Below are 20283 nucleotides of genomic sequence, written 5' to 3'. Positions count from 1 at the left end.
TTGTCACCAAAATAAGCATTTATGGGTGTCCCTGATACTCAGCACTCAGGCAGCACTCAGAGATGGTAGGATCAGGTCATCACTGACAGATCCATCATCTTGTCCGTGGCAGTAAGTAGTTAGAGCCAGGAAGCAATTATGGATTTGCAAATCCATAGCAGCTTGGGATGCAGGCACTCAAGTGGTGTTTTGACAACCTTGAGAGCTTTCAGCTGGTCTTTCAAGATTTCAGCACGTTGACAGAGGATGTTGGTCAATTCCGCTAGGTGGCGCCGTGCCCGCTGACGCCTTAGAATCTGGGAAGATGTAGCTGCCTGTCCATGGGGAGAAGGACCCAGAGGCAGCTGGCGGTCTCTACCTCCCCTCCCCCACCTCCATACCAACCCCTCACTCTCCCCCCACCCCGTTTGTATCCTGAGAATCCTCCTCATCCTTTTCCACCTGGCTCCAGTTGCCTGAGTAGCAGGTGGCAGTGGATAACTTTTTATTCCGCTTGGTTTTGTTACTGGTGGAAAGCCATTTGAGTCTACCGGGAAAAGAGCAACATGGTCAGGCTTATTTCACAGGCCTTCCGTTAGGATGTAAATGTCCGGGGACAGCTGTGCAGAGGGTGGAGCAGAGAAATGTAGCTCGCTGATTTTTTTTTTTTTTTCCACCTTTGTTGTTTTCCCAGCTGGCAAACTGGAAACAGTCAAATGGGCTTTCACCTGGCCCCTGAGCTTTGTCTTGTACTTCACTGTCCCCAACTGCAACAAGCCCCGCTGGGAGAAGTGGTTTATGGTGACCTTCGCTTCCTCCACGCTGTGGATCGCAGCCTTCTCCTACATGATGGTGTGGATGGTGAGTCCAGGACCCCGTGCAGTGCCGGATCTCTTCAGAGAGAAATACTCTCAACCAGAGGGGAGTAGGCGCAGGGGTTTCAGCCCAGTAACTGTATCAGTCAGCTGTCGCTGCAACACACTGTGTAACAACCAGCCCTAAATTCTGTGGTTTAGAATCACAAGACTTTATGCTCCTGCATAGAGCATAGAGCACAGGTAGACCATAGAGTAACTGATCTTAGAGGGCACTGGCTAAGCAATCTGCTCTCAGCTCCAGTGTGGTTACCTTTGATTCAGGCAGTAGGTGGGGTTCATGTCTACTCCGTGTGTGTGCTCATTTTCTTTGGACCAGTGGCTACCTGGGGAATGTCTTCTCACGGTGGATCACTGGAATGCAGGAGGGCAAGAGCAAACACAGGTGCCTCCCAGGCCCTTGGCTTGAGACTTCCACCCACACTCCATCAGCCAAGCCCGACATCCATGGAGTGGGGGAAATATACTCCACCCGCTCTAGTGGAAAGTCCAGCAGGGTCACAGGCAGCCAGCGTGGAGGAAGGGTGGGAGGCATGGGGGGGCTGACAATCCCATCCATCATAGTCACCCCTCATCTCCGCTCAGTTTCTTCAACCAGAAAATGAAGTCATTGGACCAGGTGAATGCTCAAGTGTCCCTTCTGAAGCTGAAACAATGATTCAAGGATTGGCATGGATTGAGGGACCATTGCTCAAAAGAGCCTCTGCCCCAAAGCCATTCCAGGAAACCCAGCCACCCAGAGTGCACTTCCCATCTATGACTCTGGTTTCTAACTGAGGAGTGAACCTAATACGTTAGAATTGGAGTTGGGCAGAAATGAAAAGCCATGACAGAATTATGTGCATATAATCATGCTTGAGCATCACGTAGAGATGCAGTATAAATTCTGGAGAATTACACTCAAGAGCTAAAAAGAGGTTCTGAGAAGATTATTTTAGAGGTAATAACAAGTGTGTAAACCTGACACAAGTAACTCGTAATTATCCCATGCCTTCAGCATCACAGACAAACAGATAATTTTTTTTCAACCCAAGTCTTATAGCCAGGGCTTTCTCCTTCATCCTGCGTTCATTGACGTTTTTATTTGACACACTCATTCGGTGCCAGGTTTGGGGAGTAGCATTGGTGTCCCTGAACTCCAGGCGGCCCAGTGGTTTTCTCTGAAGTCCACTAACACGCAGAGTAGCCGACGGATCCGAGGTTCACCCTCCTTCTGTTTGCCTCCTTCCACTCTGGGGGAGGTTCTGAGAAGCCCTGAGAAATGGCCAGGAGTAAGCGGGAAACCAGGAGAAATCCCTGAGACCTGGTCCAGCCACCCGGAGAATCACTTCCCCCAAACGCCAGCCTCAGCCGTAACCATGGTAACCACAGTAACAACGGGGCGAGGGCAGCGGCCCCTTCCCAGGCCAAGCCCCATGGAGCCAAACCAATTCCTGCAGAGATCCCGCTGAGGGTGAGAAAGGAAAAACAAGGGTTAGCCAGGACGCTTGCAGCTCCATTTCACAAAAGGCTCCAGAACAGACAGAAGAAACGCTGTGTTTCTGCTCTCACTTTCCTCCCTGGAGAGGGGAAAGCAGAGAACCCGAGGCCACCCCAAATTCAGTTCAGCACCGGATGGAAATGACGTGCATTCCCTGTTTGAAAGGGACCAAGCCAGGCATCCCTACGGATTTAACTAACATCCCCCAAACCTTTGGACGGGGAGGGAGTGAGGCCAGGCTCCAGCGCAGGGGTCCCAGAGGAGCTGGGAGGGGTGGGCTACTTACCACAGCCCATTTGCATTTCTTGTAATTTTACAGAAAGTGAGGGAGGGCACGTGGCATCCCACAATGACCTCCTCGGTTCACCTCCTGCAAGTTTTCCTCTCCTGAAGCCAGCGGACCCGGGATGGGTCTCTTTCCACTCACTCACTTTTGCCACTCGCCCCTCCTCACGCCTTCTCACCCACTGCTTTCCTCCCAGTTTGCCCATCTGGAAACTGGGGGCCAGAATGGGCTCATTTAATGGAATGGAGGCACTGCCTCCTCGTCAGCTGTTCTTCCTCCAGCTAAGCCCCTCCTGTGTAAATAGAGGTGCTGCCAGCGCAGCCTGAATGCCTGGGTGGGAATGTCCCCCCACCCCCGGCCACTCCCCAGTGCATGGGCCTTGGGCGATGCCTCTGTGAAGAATGCAGATAAGCACCTGCTCCCTGGGGTTGTGGTGAGAATGAAATAAGTTAAAGCCCACGAGCATCACTCAGCATTAACAGAAGTGCCTGAGTACTAGATAAACGTAAGCCACTGTGGGGCAGAGGGTGACGTGGGCAGAGGTGATGTCCCCAGGCTTCCAGCAAGAGAGGAAAGGAATCAGCTGCTTATGGCTTTTCCTACAAGGCTGGATGGTGTGAGTCAGCCCCTTCCCAGCTCCTGTAAAGTCTCATTATGCAGCCAGCATGGGACGTGGACGCTTGCGTTCCCAGCACAGCATGGCAGCCATCCGTTCTGGGTTTCCCGGGAACATCCTGAGTTCAGATACTGTCCCTATATTCCCTTTTCCCAGAAACCCTGTTTCTCCTCCCTCAAGCCGCCTGCCTCACCCAGAGGAACAAGTAAGAGAGGCCAGTCTTTGGTTGGAGAGCATGGGCTCCGTAACTGCACCCCCGTCCCCTGCCAGCAGCCCCGTCTGCGCCCTGCGATGTTCCTCGTCCGTCTGTCTTGATACAGAGAGCAGACGTGGCCCCCAGAGAGACCGCCCAGATTGCAGACTTTTTAGCTTTTTGCTGGGAGGGTCTGCGGGCAGGTGGGGCTGCTGCCAGCCCTCAGCTCTCCTCTTCCCGCCTCTCTCAGGTCACGATCATCGGGTACACGCTGGGGATTCCTGACGTCATCATGGGGATCACCTTCCTGGCAGCCGGAACCAGCGTGCCCGACTGCATGGCCAGCCTCATTGTGGCCAGACAAGGTGGGACCCCGAATGGGGCGGGGCTGGGACACGAAGGCAGGACTTCCTACTTGGGGGGCGGGGGGAGGTCACAGGGCAGTTACCGGGGCACCAAATCCCAGCTGGGAAGGAGCACTGGGCTGCTTCAGTGCCACGCTGGTCAAAAGGCTTCCTGGCATCAGAATAACAAGGAAACAAGCCAGAGGTCTACCCTCGAGGAAGGCAGAGACGCTTCCTGGGTCGCACCCACATCCTCTCTGGAGGTTGTATTACTTCTGTTATTAAAAATAGTAATAAAGGGCTTCCCTGGTGGCGCAGTGGTTGAGAGTCCGCCTGCCGATGCAGGGGACGCAGGTTCGTGTCCCGGTCCAGGAGGATCCCACGTGCCGCGGAGCGACTGGGCCCGTGAGCCATGGCCGCTGCGCCTGCGCGTCCGGAGCCTGTGCTCCGCAGTGGGAGAGGCCCCGTACTGCAAACAAACAAACAAAAAAAAAATAGTAATAAAAACAATGATGGCTAACCTTTGCTGAGTGCCGCAACTGAACAGAGCAGTTTAAGCACATGATGTTACTTAATAACTCTATGAGTTAGAGACAATCATAGATGCATTTTATGGATGAGGAAACTGAGGCTTCAAGAGGACCGACCCCATAGCCTAAGGTTTACCCACTGCAGAACCCCTCAAAGTGCCAGCTGCCAGAGGTCACTCTTCAGTGTATGACAGACCCTTCCTCCCTCAAAACCAAGGTCACAGTTTACCCGCCCCGCCCTAGGTGGATGCCCCCTGGATGGCCGTGCACCTCCCAGCCCCCACTCTAATTTATGTGCCTGATTTGTGCGGGAGGAGGTTGGTTTTCAGCAAACACAACCTGTGGCTCCCAGCCTTAGCACAGTGCCCTCCGCTGGTCCTTGTGAAATTCTGCTGGTTACATTATTTTCCTTAATGTTGCTCAGTTATTTAGAAGAAGAATTGGATACAGCGTAGAGCAGATGGGTGATGACACTGAACCATGGGTTCAGTGAACCGTGGGTCGGTGAACTCAGGAGCCCTTTATAGACTGCTGAGTTTATTTCTTTCTATAGGATGCTTCAGAATTTTTGGAACCATAGTTGGTTTTCAAATTACATTTAAGCTCAGCAGTTCAATAGAATGTATATTTCATCCTGTTCTATTGAAAAAATGCACACACAAAAAGAAAATGTGTATTCAGTAGACTATTTTACAATCTGTATCATCCTACAGTGATGGATGGCCTGGGAGAGACCCGGGCACGTGGGTCTCTGGCTGTCAGACCAGGGGCTCGAGAGAGTCATTGGGGGCCAGGGCACCGCCTAGGGACCACCTCCCTCACTCAAGTAATCTCTTGTCCTCGCAGGCATGGGGGACATGGCCGTGTCCAACTCCATCGGGAGCAATGTTTTTGACATCCTCATTGGCCTTGGGCTCCCCTGGGCCCTGCAGACCCTGGCTGTGGATTACGGATCCTATGTAAGTGGTTTTTCTGCTTTTCGTGGCCTCGGCCACTGTAACTGTGTCTCAGGGCAAAGGAGGTGTGGGAACACTCACGTGGAGGGGAAAACAAATTCTCCTGGCCAGGTTCTCGCGAGGTCAGGCTCATGTGGGAACATTCAGGACTTGAGAGCAGAGCTGGTAGGCGGTTTCTGGGGAGGGCCTGATAGTAGATATTTTAGGCTTTGCCACCTGGGCGGTCTCTGTCACAGTTGTCATCAGCTCTGTTGTGGTGGCCTGAGGCAGCCACGGATGATGGCAAGTGGATGAGCGTGGCTGTTTCAGTCCAACTTTATGTACAGAAACTGAAATTTGAATTTCAGATAATTTTCACACGTCATGATACATTATGATTCTTTCGAATCTTTTCAACCAATGAAAAACGTAAAAACCCTGGAGGGAGAAACTACAGTTAGAGATTTCTCTCTGTATTTGGAAGAGAACAGTATTATTTATGCCTCTGAAGTTTTCACACCCGACCCAGTGTCGGGTGCTTCTCTAAATGTGTTACTGAGCGTTGCTTCAGTCTATCTGTGTAATGTGTTTTCAGTAAGTGTATTTTCTGAAGAAAATATGGTGGCTCATTTTATCAGATGATGATTGTCTCCGAGTTGCTTCACTCATGGCTGTTTCAGGTAGGGAAGGTGTGTCCGGTGATGAAATTGAAATCCAGGCAGAAAGGCCACATGTTTTTGGTTCATTTGAAGCTACCTGTTGGCAGAGAGGTCTCACCAAAGGGTAAAGATAAGCACAAGAAGTGGGAAGGAAGCAGAACGTGTCCTAAGGAGCCGAGATCTCTTCTCTGTTGACTATGAAATTGCGGGATGACGTGGTGAGAGAGGACGCGTTACATTACCTCGGGGGCTCTGGGAAGGCTCCTTACAAGAGGTGACTGTGAGTTGAAGTCCGAATAACTAGAGAGAGACAACCATGGGAAAATTGGGGCAGGGCAGAGCAAAAGCATTGCAGGCAGAAGGAACAGCCCGTGCAAAGGCCCTGAGGGAACAGTGCACTTGGCCTGTTGGAGAGAAGGAAGGGGTTCAGGGTAAGTGGAGCAGAGTGAGCCTGGGGGCTCGTGGCCTGACATGCACTTGTGGGACAGGCAGGCCCAGATCACGTGGGTGCTCGTTTGACAGTTAATAAAAAATGACAACATTCACACTGACGTGATATATGGATTTACAAAATGATGTTTTTGAGGACTTTTATGAGAGATTCAGCAGCATGAGTTTTTTTTAACTGTGTTTTAATTGATCTTTCTTTAATTACCAGAGAGACTGCGTATTGTTTTTTACATGTATTGGCCTTTTGGGTTCTTCTTTAGGATAATTATCTCTTTATGCGCTTTACCCAATTTTCCATTAGAGGTTACTGTGTTTTTTGTGGGTGAGTTGATTTTTTTTTCATTTTTTCCCTTAATAAGTTTTTAAAAATTTATTTTATTGAAGTAGAGTTGATTTACAATGTTCTGTTAGTTTCTAGTGTACAGCAAAGTGATTCGGTTGTACATATATATACATTCTTTTTCATGTTCTTTTCCATCATGGTTTATCACAGGATATTGAATATAGTTACCTGTGCTATACATTAGGACCTTGTTGTTTATCCATCCTATATATAATAGCTTGTGTCTGCTAATCCCAACCTCCCACTCCATCCCAACCCCATTCTCCCTCCCCCTTGGCAACCACAAGTCTGTCCTCTATGAGTCTGTTTCTGTTTCATAGATATGTTCATTTGTGTTGTATTTTAGATTCCACATATAAATGATATCATATGGTATTTGTCTTTCTCTGTCTGACTTACTTCACTTACTGTGATGGTCTCCAGGTCCATCCATGTTGCTTCAAATGGCATTATTTCATTCCTTTTAATGGCTGAGGAATATTTCATTGTATGTATGTACCACATCTTCTTATCCATTCATCTATCGATGGACAAATGTCCATTGGGTTACTTTCATGTTTTGTCTATTGTAAATAGTGCTGCGTGAACGCAGGGGTGCATGTATCTTTTTGAATTAGAGTTTTGTCTGGGTATATGCCCAGGAGTGAGTTTTAATCCTGGGCCCTAAGCCCAGGAAGAAGGACCACTTAGCCTAGGCTGACTGTAAGGTAAACAGGTGCTCACCAGAGGCCAGCCCTTCAATGGTCCCCCATCAGTGCTCCCGAAGCACCATGCCCCCCTGACCACCTGCTGTCTCAGATATTGAACAGAGCTGTGCTAGCACCCTTTAGACTCACAGCCCCTGAAGGTGTCCTGCGCTTCCCCTGCTGGAGTCTTTCCTCCTGCAGACTCTGACTCAGATGCACATACTCCCCGTCACTCTTCCCACTTGAAATGATGTTCCTCCCTCCAGGTCTGTCGCAAATGCCACTTCATTCAGGACTCCTCCCTGGACCCCCCCCCCCCCCCCCCACTGCCGCCAAATGGGATCTCTCTCCACAGGCTTTATTTCTGCCTCACTCACGGCTCGTCCTAAATCTGTGAACTTGCTTCATCTTATCACATGTTAAGTGGCATGTAAGAGACACCGAAGAAATGTCATCCAGGTTGGCACCTGAAGGAGCATCAACCATTGGGTGGTCACAGGATTCCAGATAATCTTCCCAAGATTCCTAAGAGTGCCATTGTTGTCAGTCAGAATCTGATGAATGGACTCACATCAACCAAATTCACGAGAGTTTGATGTATATGCTAGAATGCCAGCAGATGGTACTAACATACCCAAGTGCCAGGTAGAAAGCATACTTATTCCCGATGACTTGCGCTCTGTTTTCCTGGAGAAAGATCTTATGGGGGAGGTATCTGGGGAGCCCCATGACCACCTTCAAGTTCACTGACTCACCAGGAGTACTCATGGGACTCAACAGCAGGTCATAGTCACAGCTAAGGTTTATTAGAGCAAAGGGTTTAGAGTAAAAGCCACAGGCAAATAAGATGCATCAGGAGACGTCCAGAGAGGTCAGGTGCAGGCTTCCAAGTCCTGCCTCACTACAGGGCCACGTGCAGGAGATGGAGTCTGAGGCTCTCTGGAGGGCTGGTCAGGTAGACACACTCCTGCAACATGTACAGCCGTGATCACAAAACTCAGATTCCCAGCACAGACACCAGGTACACATCATAAAGCTTGCCAAACATCCTGCCAAACTGGTCCAGGGTGCCCCGTCGCTTCCAGTGTACACACCAACATCATCAGTCAGTGACATGAAGAACATTCCAAGGGCCACGTTCCCATCGGCCTGAGAGTTCTAGGCTCCGCTGGAGGCAAGCAGGATTGAATAACCCGACCTGTTGCATTGATACCTTCCCCACGGAAGGTCAAGTTAGAATTTTATTTCTCAGAATAAGCATTGCTACTACTCTATTACAAATAACCACAGAATCTCTCTGGGGTAGCCCAACGAAGGTTTATTTCTTGCTCAAAATCTGCTGCAGTTGTTTCTATCCTGGCAGCTCCCGTGGACGCTTCAAGCAGAAACTCAGGGATTGAGGTTTATTCTACCAGGTGGTTCTACCATCTCGGAGTCCTTCTCCAGCGGCCACTCAGAAAGCCGAGAGGGCAAGGGCACGGAGGATGGCGCAGATCGGTTTTGGATGAGGCCTGGAAGTGGTCCATGTCCTGGCTGCCCCGACCCACTGTCCAGATAAGTCATACGTTCCCATCTAGCTATAAGGGAGCTCCAGGTCATTAGTTGAGCTGTGTACCCAGGAAGGAGTGGAGACGCGGATGAGTCCTGCAGTCCAGGGTGTCCGGTTGAGAGTGGAGTCCAAACAGGAAGGATTTGCTGGATAACCTTCTGCTGGGGCTGCTGAGCTGCTGCCGTCCGAGCGTCCACCCATATCGTAGGGCCTGTCTCTCTACCGCCCTGAGCTGCCCCCTCCACTCCAGCCATGCTGAGTGCACTGACTAACCTTGCCTCTGAGCTCCGTTTCCTGGGTCCCGTGCGGACCACCTCCCTTCTGGTTAACACATCTTTTCTGTACTTAATCTGAGAACAGTATTTGCCACAGTGTTTACACTCTCATTAAAGCCTCGCTGCTTCCTTTCAGTACAATCACCTTGATTCTGTTTTGCCATTCCTAAAATAACCTCTCGGGTTTTTCCTACAGTCCACGAATCTGAACTTTACTTTTTTCTTCCTTTTCTCTGATTATAAAAATAGCTCATGGTCTTCATAGAAAATTAGAGAAATTTTAATTAGAGAAATTCTAATTAGAGAAAACTCTAGAGCAGTACCTGCCCAATAGAACTTTCTGCGGTGATGAAAATATTCTAGCCATACTGTGGGATATAGTAGCCACTAGCCCCATGAGACATTTAAGCACTTGAAATGTGGCTGGAACAAGTGAAGGCCTGAATTTTTTCATTTTTATTTTATTTTAATGAATTTAAATTTGTATAGCTACATGACTTGTGGCTGCCCATGAGACACTGCAGCTTTAGAGGATGAAATAAAAATCATATAGTCCAATCCAGAGATATCAACTGTTAACATTTCTGCATAGTTTTCTCTTCCTAGGCTGGTTGACATAGCTGATGTCACGCGATACAGTTTTGCACATTGCTCTTTAAAATACTTCTTACACACAGCAGACATATTTTCCTTAAAAGTCTCATTAAAAACATCATTATCAGGCAGTTTAATATCCTCGTTATGCCAAAATTGACTTAATCATCCCGCTGCTGTTGGACACGGATGCTGCTTCAAGGTTTTCACCGTGATAACTAATGATGCCACAGACATCTTAGTACATCAGTCTTACAGAGTTTAAAGAGCTACGGAAATTAACCACAAAACTGTGTTTACATTTGAGGCTCTTTCTTTTGATTATTTTCCCAGAGTTGGAATTGCTGTAGAGAAGACGAATGTTGTGGAGCTCTTTACACATGCCTCATTAGTTTTCAAAACGACAATATTCATTTCATTTTATTTTATCCTAATCTCATTCCTGCCGTTTAGGGGCAGCTTCACGGCACCTGCATATTCTTTTCCTTTGTTATTAACACAGCCTTTCCCTTCACGTTCTCACCACGGGAGGCTCGGTGAGCATCCTCAGAGCACACAGGATGGGGCTCGTACATACCTGAGCCACGAAAAAGGCGTTGAATGTCACGGAAGCCTTGAGTGAATCGTCCGCTGCACTTGCGCTAGCCTCACCAACAGCCGTCTTTCATGACTTAGAGGGAAGCTTCAGGTCCAAGCTGAGACCTGGGGGCACGGAAGGTGCCCCTCCAAACCAATACTTTTTTTAAAAAAATCGGTTCAGGGACTTCCATGGTGGCGCAGTGGTTAAGAATCCGCCTGCCAGTGCAGGGAACACGGGTTGGAACCCTGGTCTGGGAAGATCCCACGTACCACGGAGCAACTAAGCCCGTGCGCCACAACTACTGAGCCTGTGCTCTGGAGCCTGCGAGACACCACTGCTGAGCCCGTGCGCCACAACTACTGAAGCCCGTGTGCCTACAGCCCGTGCTCTGGAAGAAGAGAAGCCACCGCAATGAGAAGCCCGCGCACCGCAACGAAGAGTAGCCCCCGCTCTCCACAGCTAGAGAAAGCCTGCACACAGCAGTGAAGACCCAGTGCAGCCAAAAATAAATAAATAAATAAAATAAAAATTTTAAAAAGAAATGCCATTTAAAAAAGAAAAAGTTGGTTCGACATTTATTTTTGAGGCTAGACGTTGCTGCCTGAGCAAAGGATAGAGAAAGGTTCTGTCATTCAGCCTTCCCCGGTATCACCCAGTTCAGCGCAGCCCTCAAGCCCGTGTGTCCCGCTCCAAGCAAGAGCCCTGCTGTGAGCACACCCTGACTTCCCTAGGACGTACTGCAGGTGACCCTCTGTCGTTACATGGTCAGGCTCGGTCTTGGATGCCTCTTTCCTCTCTCCACGGGCTCTGCCTCTTCTAAATGCAGTGTTCTGTCTGTCATTTCATCTCCTGATCCATCTTTACATCCCATCTTTATCGGCACCCCAGACTCCGCCTGGCTTCTGTGTCCCTGAACCCAGCTCAGAGTGCTGGGTATGGATCCATTGAGTTCAGCAACAATCCACCTGGTTGATTCCTGTTTGTTTCACCTTCCCACTTTCCTCTTGTCAGAGTTGTGAAGAAGTAAACGTCAGCCCTACATGAATTTCAACGACTTTTTGTTTTCTCTAGTGGCTAAAAAGCCTGCAGCAAAACGATGAGAGGAAGCTATGCTCTAAATAACCTGGAAAATCAGTCCATGAATAATAGATTTTTACCACCTTGAGTCTCTCCAAGGAGGGATGAACAGGCAGGAGCAGGGGACGCAAATCCTTCCAATGTCCCTAAGATCCATTATGTTTATTTTTTCTCTACTGGGATTACAGGGTACAGTCACGGAAGGTGAAATGAAAACCATTGGAAAACAAAACTCAGAGCTCATCCTGGAGGTAAACCAACCCCTCTTACCAGCTGTGAAATCTTCCTGATTGAACATGAACTCCCAACTCCACGAGACACTTCGTCTGCCATAAATCATGCCCTCTTTTCCTCTCCTGACATTGTCCGAACACTCTTTAGAGAACAGAAAATTAAACATAATTCTCATATCAGTAACACCCACAGCCATGAAAACACACCCTTTTCAGGTTCCAAACTCTAGTGACAGGGTGATATCATGAACACAAAAATTCAGGCCCTATTAGATGTCTGGCCCAAATTCATGTTTTCCATCTGTGGATGTCATAACTGGGTCATCAGTCAGTCTGGTCATTCTTCTGGAATTGTACAAGGAGCACATCAAATTCTGTGGTTGAAGATTGCCTTTATTTTTGAAGTTGAGGGGGAAATGCAGGAGAAGAAGCAGGCCACTTCTGGTTTATAAGCAGCCGTAGCACACAAGAGAGTGCTCTTGGGGGAAAACATTTGGTTGAAAAGCCCAGAGAGAGAAGCATTTATCCAAATGCTTCTCTTTCTGTAACCAGTGCCAGAGAGATCTTCATTCTATTCCAGGGATACCAGCGTCCTATGTAGGCCTCTCTTTTGAAAGTAGAAATTCAATAATCTATAAACAGTTCATGAGCCCCAGGGAAACCAAAGGAGATTGCATTTTGCATATGGTGTGAGGTAGGGATCCAGCTTCACTCTTTTGCATGTGGATCTATAGTGGTTTCAGCATCATTTGTTGAAAAGGAGATTACATTTTGAACTTTTAAAATTCTCTGGGGGAAAAAACCTAGTTAATTTATTTTTCAGTACTATTCAAAACTTAGTAACTGTCAGGAAGCCCATGATTATATTGCAGTTAAAGCATTGTATTCTAGAATCCATGTTTAATAAATAGTGATAAGCTTCACTGTCAGGAAGAGTTTTCATCCTGAAGCAGAGCTAAAATGTAAATGGGCAAGAGGCAGGTAGAGACAGCCAGGTGAGCTGAATCAGGGGAGGGGCAGAGTAATCAAACCACCCTCAGATCCAAGTGGCATTCTTTAAAATGCTACTTTTAGTTTTCTGAGATAGTTTCATCTCTTTGATTGAGAGGGCATTCAAAGAGGGAGGAAATCTCTATGAGCAGACCCCCCAAGTCCTGCCCACACGCCTGACTCCTCTCATCCCTCCAGGCACTGCCCCCAAGTACAGACCATGCTGAGCATCACATAAGCTCTTCCCTGCGTCCCTGTTGGCCCCCTCTCTTCCCTACTTTGTCTGACAGTTATTTACCCGGATCGGTTCCCTGTGGCTGGAGCCTGAGTGTAAAACCTTGTCCACTTCGCGTTCGCCATCCACACGGCAGGACATTTTACTTGTTTAAGTAGAGAATACCTTTTACTTCCTCAATTGCAGAGGTGAGCAATCCTCGTACATCAGTAGCTCCTGAGAGTGTTGCCGTATTTCAGTCCAGTTAAATAATGCATATTCATGGTGGTCATTCTCAGTCATCCAGACAAAATGAGGAATGAAATAATTTCATCAGAAGAGTCAAGGTGCTGGCATGCAGAAAGGTAGGCTTTAATTTTCTGGGAAACTTTACTTGTGCAGGCTACCTCTTTGTCTAGTAATGGTAGACCAAAACAGTGGCCCAATTTGGCCCAACCAAGCTATGTCTTTTGGTTTTCCTGTAAGTTAGGGATCGAAGAAAATTGTCCCCTGGAAGCAGACCACCTCACAGAGCAGGGAAGGGCCACCAGCAAGGACTCCCCTTGTCTCTCTCTCCAGTTCATCCTTCGGGTATCAGCTTGGATGTCCACTGTGACCTCCCATACCTGAGTCACATGTCGCTGCTGTGTTTTTCATCAGCAGGTACCATCAAGGCTGACTTTGCCCCTTTGTCTGAGCCTCCCGCAGAGGAGTGATCTCCCCGAGGGCGGGAACTGTGCCCGTCTTACTCGTTTATTGTTTCCTCTCTGCCTGGCACAGTGCCTGGTACTTAGAATGTGCTCAAGAAATAGTTGTTGGATGGATGGGTGGATGGATCCTAACTTTCCCATCAGCATCACCTCACTTGGGGAGGAAGACACGTGAGCAGAGCAGAAGGGAGGAACAGGCTGACCTGAGAAAAGTGCAGGGGACAAACAGAGCAGCACTGAGAATAGCTTAACATTCATCGAGTCCCTACTATGCGCCAGCAACTCCAGGGAGGCCATGCACACATGGGCTCGTCTAATTCTGACGACAGCTAAGTGAGACAAGCACCAGTGCGTATCGTGCATGTACTGTGTGCCGGGAACTTGGTGAGAAGCTGGGAATACAGAGTGAACAAGGCAGGCCAGCCCCTCCCCCTTAGACCGTGTGTCGGGTCGAGGGAGACAGACTCCATGAGGGACAAACACGGGGGTACTGACTTCAGAGGAGAAGCCCGTGGAGATAGTGAGGTGGGCGTGTGACAGTGAGGGGCGCCCGTCACTCTGGACCCGCTGCCCAGGGCGGTGGGCTCTGTGCTGAGCAGTGAGTGGCCAAAAAGAGTGGGGGATTTGAGGGGCAGGGGCGCCTTGTAACAAGAGTGTACCCCGGGCAGCTGTGTCTGAAAACAGAAGGAAGGCCAGGGCGCGGGGCGAGGCGGGCCGGGGTCAGGGATTCACTGTCAGTGCAGTGCTGTTCTAGGCCCGCTTCTGCAGGTCAGGCACCCAGGGCCTCAGAGCTTAAATCCCACAACCAGAGAGAGGCAGAGAGAGGACAGTGAGGTTTCTTCTCTTCACGCTGGGCCAGGGAGAACCGTGGCCAAAGCAAACCGTGGCACAGAGGCCGCCGTCCCCGGCTGGCGCCCAGGAGCGTGAGGGTCGTCGCTGGGGCCCCTGAGTTTGAGTCTTTGCTGGGAGAGAGGACAGGGTCTGCTTATTAAGGCTTCAGTGAGCACTTCAACTTCATGTAAAGTGAGAAGGAGCCGGGAGGGAAGAGAACTCCTGACGCCCAGATTTCACAGGCGTTGGTGCAGCTCAAACCGCCACTGCCTAAGGCTGCAGTAAGCGGTGAGTCTACAGCGGTTTCTGAGTGTTGGAGGAACTGCTCTGGATCCTTCCATGAAGATGATCCATTTATCCAGGCCCTGGGTCCCTCCGCCGCTTGCATCAGGCCCTTGGGGGCCAGCCCCCGTGCCCAGGCACACTGTAGGGTCACCAATGTGTAACTTCATGCCAAGATGCAGGAGTTGCTTGGAAAGATAGCTCCAGGTTCATGGAAAAGCGCATTTAGAGGCTTATTGGCCATGAGCGATTTGGTCTTCCCTCAGATCCGCCTCCAGCTTTTCCCGGGAGAGGGTGTCATTTCCGAAAGGACACTCAGGGGCCTCCATCTATTAGCATTTCAGTAACCACAGGACATCTTTCTGTAGCTCTGACATCGGCACCCAGCAGCCTGTGTGGGTTTAATGGCCTCCTCACCCTAGCAGGTAACCTGCTACAATTCTGAAGCAATTTTCCCATCTTGCCGAGATGGATTTCCAGGTCATAATTTTTGGATAATTACCACTGAGACAGCTGTTTTGTGCAAGGATTGGGTTCAGGCATCTGACAGCAAGGAACCAAGGCAGTTTTACAGATTTGGGGCATTTCTTAGTACTTGTGTATTGTTCAGAAGCCAGCTAGCTACCTAAGTGCCCCCAATAAAAACGATTTCTAAAAGTCAGTTTGGAAAATGAGTACTTGTCCCATTTTGGTGACAAATGTCTGTTCCGCCTGCTCCAACCGCACGAAGAAAGTCACCAGGCAGGCTCCGGGCAGCCAGGGCAAATCTGATTTCTGAGCTGGGGCTTAGAAATGTAAAATAAATCTAAGAAGCAATGGACGGAGGCAGTAGAGGGTGTCTGTCCTTTTCTGTTTCCAAGCAAGAGCCCCCCTGATTCCAGAATCCACAGAGGTAAAAAGAAGTGATCAGAAATGTTCTCATCCTTCTTCTGCTCAGACATGAATTGACTGCTTTCTGTGTGCTAAGCTGGTCGCCATCGCTGGGGACACCTCAGTGAACTGGACAGACACCGTCCTGTGCTCCTGGAGCCCCGGCCTCTGGGAGGAGATGACCATACAGGCAATTCCGAACCCAGTGTGACAACCTGGAATGCATGTGAGGAAGTGACACTTATTCTGAGAATCTGAGATTATCAGAAACCAAGGAGATAAAAGTGAGAGACTTTTTCTAAACAGAAGGAACAGCTAGTAAAAGACCAAGATACTAGAAGGTTCTGTGCATGGAAGGACCTGAGGACAGCTCCTCTGCCTGGGGGCAGAGGGTGGGGGTGCGAGGCGGGGAGGCAGAGGGATGAGTGGCAGGAACCAGCTAGAGCCCAGAGAGGCCACGTGGGCAAGGACGCTGAGAGCTGTGGCCATGGAGACAAGGAAGGGGGTGGTGTGATTGTCCTATTAGGAAGAAGCTTCCAGCTACTGCGTGGGGAAAGGGTGGGAGCCAGACAAGACAGAGGCCCAAGACCAGTTATGAAGCATTTGTAGGAAAGAGAGAATATGTGACCTGGGGAAGACAAGCCTGGGTAGGGGTGGAGGGGAGCATATCTAAGAGGCAGCGCCCAGGGTTCCATTTAGGACAGATTAGGTTTCATGTGTCTGAGGGTCATCCTGGTGGAGATGTCAGGTAGGCAGTGGGATAAAGGCGTCTGAAGTTCAGAGGCAAGGTCTCCGTCTGGCAGGCGAGAGCATTATTGTGGGTCTTCAAGCATAAAGCTCTTACAAGAAATAAGCGTAAATAGAGAAGAGAGCCCGGAACCATATCCTGATGTCAGGCAGGAAAAAACCATCCAGTGAAGGAGGCTGAGGAGTGGTCAGCCAGAAAGGGGGAGAACCGGGAGGAAGTGGGGCCCGAGAATGTTTCCAGAAGGAGTGGCCACGTGGAGGAAGGCTTTTCCCAAGGTCCTTCTTCCAAGGCCGGCTGTCTGCCAGCCATCACCTCCTCCAGGAAGCTGCCCCAGCCACGTCCTCTGCCTCTGCAGTCACATGGGCGGTCACCTCCCCTCTGCCTCTGAGAGCAGAACCGTGTCCGACTCAGCCGGCGCGCCCATAACCCACCAGTCGGTACTCGATGCTTCTGCATCTCCCTTCTCGTCTTTTTAGCGAGCATCCCTGAATCAGGCTCCCGGTACCTGGATGCTGCTCCAGTTGCCGGACCAGTGTTTCCTTTTACTGAAAACGCTGCCCCAACCCCCAGGGGAAGAAGAGACTTACAGAGGTCTTCCCCACCCGACCCTTGGTTGGCACCTTGCACTTGACCTTGGCAGGAGTATTGACACCATGGACACCAGCAAACTCCAGGCGCTGCCAGGGCCCGTCTAAATACAAGCTGTTCCCACAGACCTGGAGGGGTAACTGGGGGATCGTTGGGCGACGTGGCAATGAATGGTTCTTCTTGAGGCTGTTCTAACAAGACCCTGGGGGCTACTGTGACACCACCCAATCCCCTGAAGGTGAATCTTGCCCTTTAGATTTCAGGTGCTGGTTCAGGAAAATGAGATGATACCTGGGGGAAGACAGGGTCTTTACCGGCCCCCCAGGAAAGGGCTGACCTGGGTCACCAAGGCCTGAAGCAGATTCAGTCCCACTGTCTATCAAAGTTTAGATCCCCCAGAGACCACTGCGTCCTGAGACAAGGATGGGGTGAGGCGTTTATTCGGGGTGGGGGAGGAGGAAAGCCCAGAAGGGAGCGGGGAGGTGTGACGGGAAGGCAGGCGGCAGCAGCTGGAGGGACACTGGTGGGGCGGGTGGCACTTCCGCAGTTCTGGGAGGAGCCCTCAGGCACAGACGCCAGTACCGGCTCTGGGGAGTCAGCTGGCTCCACCAAAGTGGCAAGAGGATGGGGGCAGCACGGGACCTGGATGGGGTGGCCCCAGGCCTCTGCTGCATGGGCACCTGTGGTTCTTGCTGTGCATTCAGGACTCTTCCGGAAAGGATGGGCGCCAAAGGCCCAGATGCCACCTTGGAGAGTTCTTAGCAGGTGAAGAGAACTCTGGCTTTTTCCCTGTGCCCTGCAAGGTGCAGGGAAGAGTCTAGAATTTACAGGCTGAAGGCCGACTCTGAGTGCAGGGTTGACCCCTTACCAGCTTCGTGGCCGTGTGTGAGACTGTGATTTATGATAAGAAATATACATTTACTCTTCGTTTCTAGCACGGGGTTCCTAAAACCCTCAGAATTTCCTGAGGAGAGCTACAAAGGTATCTGTTTTTCTGTTAATGAGGTGACTTTAGGTCAGCACCTAAGGATGGGGACTGCTTGGCAGGAGAACCAACCCTGTGATTTGAGGGTTGGAACTTTTAGTCGCAACCCCCTGAAGTCTGGGGCGAAGAGAGGGGCTGGAGGTTCAATCAGTCACCAGTGGCCGTTGATTTAATCAGTTGTGCCTCTATAATGAGGCCTCCGTAAATGCCCAAAAAGGACAGGGTTCAGAGAGCTTCTGGGTTGGTGAACACATGGAGATTCAGGGAGAGTGCCTGCCCCGCCCCCGCCGAGAGGACCTGGAAGCCCCCAGCCCTTTCCCCACACCTTGCCCTGTGCCTCTCTTCTATCTGAGTTATATCCTTTTATAATAAACCGGTGATCTAGTAAGGTAAAGGTTTTCTCCAAGTTCTGTGAGCCCTCTAGCAAACTAGTAGAACCTAAGAAGAAGGTTCCTTCTTGGAACCTCCCTAACTGTAACACAGGTGACAACCTGGACTTACAGCTGGCATCTCAAGTAGGGGGAGGTGGGTGCAGCCTTGCAGGGCTGAGGCCTAACCTGTGGGAGCTGCTGCGGCTTCCAGGTAGGTAGTGGCAGGTTAAAGTGCAGGACACTCAGCTGGGGCCACAGAATTGCTTGCATGTGTCGGGGGAACCCACACCTGCGCGCTGGTGAGCAGAATCTTACCTTGGTTAAGAGCGTCTCTGCGCTGAGCCTCAGCTGTCTCACCTTTACAGGGAGAACAAGCCACCTCGAGGAGTAGCCACTAGAATTCAGTGCAATCCTGTGTTTGTGTGTGTGCTCTGGAGCGGAAGGGACTTGGGCACCAGCTGCCTTTAACGTGCTGCTTTTCTGTCGGTTTGTTTACTTTCTGATGTCATTTAATTGTTCAAGGAGAGAGATCCCCGCCCTGTGATGTTATACAACCTAAAGTCACGGCTGGACACATCCATTTGGAACCAAAGCCCAAGCAAGTGTTCAAACTACCCGAGTCGGAAAATGCAAAGGACACACCACATGTGTTCCAAGTTATAAACCAAATTAGAGAAAATCCAGGGGCTTCTTGTTTTTCTGAAAAGAATTTGCTGGTTGGGTGGAGCTGACCTCAAAACATACAGAGATTTTAAACTGTAATGTGGGGAGAGTCGGAGTCTTTGAGGCTGGGGGTTTTTTAGGTCCTCAAACAAACGGTGTAGGATTCAGGGAGCTGTTTTATGAGCCACGTGCACACGGGAAACTAGGGGTGTCATGGTCTCTGTGTGCGTCCCTACTAAAAACCACACATCCACGGAGCCTGACTTCCTGTTGACTTGGGAACAAGCCAGCCTCCTGTTTCCTCTCCAACAACTGCCAAGAGGGAATTGGGGAATGAAAATTCGTGGCTTTGAAGGCAAGAAATAAAAACAACGTTAAATGTCAGAGCTGAGCAATCCGAGTGTGTTGCCTGCTCTCAGAAGGGCATTGCCATGGGGACTCCTTGCCTTTGCACTTCCTGGGCTTCGCATCTCTGAGGCAGGAGCAGGGAGACGCCAGTTTAGGTCCACACTGTGCAGCTGGAGCTCCAAGTCTCTTCCAGAGGTTAGCATCTTAGCTAACCCTAAGACTCTCTGGCTTAGCAAGCCCCCAAGAAACCAGTTGTTCGGGAGGGTTAAGATTTGCTGCCCTCAGGGAAACTTACTGGGGTAACGAAAATGTTTTATATTCTCGTTGGGGTGTGGGTTACCTGGGTACACGCATTTGTCAAAACTCATCCAACAGTCCACTTGAGATCTGTGCTTTTACCATATGCAAGTTTGCCTCCCCTGGGGGGGGGGGGGGATAAGGTAATTTTGGTGCCCTCTGACTTTCTTGCTTAAAAAGATCAGGCTTAAAGCCAACCTTCACCGTGGTCAGTCTCCCCACCCAGCTCTCCAGTCGTGCCCTTTGCCATCCAGCCTCACTGCCTTACACATAACACACACACACACACACACACACTCTCTCTCTCTCTCTCTCTCTCTCTCTCTCTTTCTCTCTCTCTCTCAGCATCACCAGCAGATGCTCACTTAAACATACAGTGTGTGGAGTTAGGGGGGCAGTTAGGTGCTGTGTGGAATGACAGAAAACTGAAGACCCAGGCATCTGCCCTTTGAGCACTGGGACTAGCTGGGGAGGTAAGAAGCCGGCCCCCACGGGGAAAGTTAGAAGGAGATCAGCGTCAGCTGGGGGATAAAGCCAGCAGGGGCCCAGTGAACTTGGAAGAGGCAAAGGACCTAGGGAGGGATGGGCAGAGTAGAAATGGGAAGGAGGTGAGGGCCCCATCTGACTCAACTGCATGTTCCCAAAGAGGATGGGCGTGGGGGGAGGCGGTGAATTGCTCCAGCTGGGTAAGGGCTACCAGTG

General features: G+C 50.1%; 1 protein-coding gene across 2 annotated transcripts in view; it reads left to right on the top strand.

Moving 5' to 3' along the window:
- SLC24A3 (solute carrier family 24 member 3) overlaps nt 1-20283 on the top strand; it is a 465113-nt gene that overhangs the window by 437066 nt on the left and 7764 nt on the right. The window contains exons 13-16 of one of the 2 annotated variants that reach the window (XM_032606683.1): nt 674-840; nt 3680-3794; nt 5150-5262; nt 11640-11702. In XM_032606683.1, coding sequence (XP_032462574.1) covers nt 674-840; nt 3680-3794; nt 5150-5262; nt 11640-11702 — 458 coding nt within the window. The remainder of the gene's footprint in view (nt 1-673; nt 841-3679; nt 3795-5149; nt 5263-11639; nt 11703-20283) is intronic. The other variant, XM_032606684.1, reaches the window with a different exon arrangement.

Source organism: Phocoena sinus, chromosome 15, assembly GCF_008692025.1.
Source record: "Phocoena sinus isolate mPhoSin1 chromosome 15, mPhoSin1.pri, whole genome shotgun sequence".
Lineage (NCBI taxonomy): Eukaryota > Metazoa > Chordata > Mammalia > Artiodactyla > Phocoenidae > Phocoena > Phocoena sinus.
The sequence above is the reverse complement of the archived record's forward strand: the minus strand, read 5'-3'. Positions and strand labels throughout refer to the sequence as shown.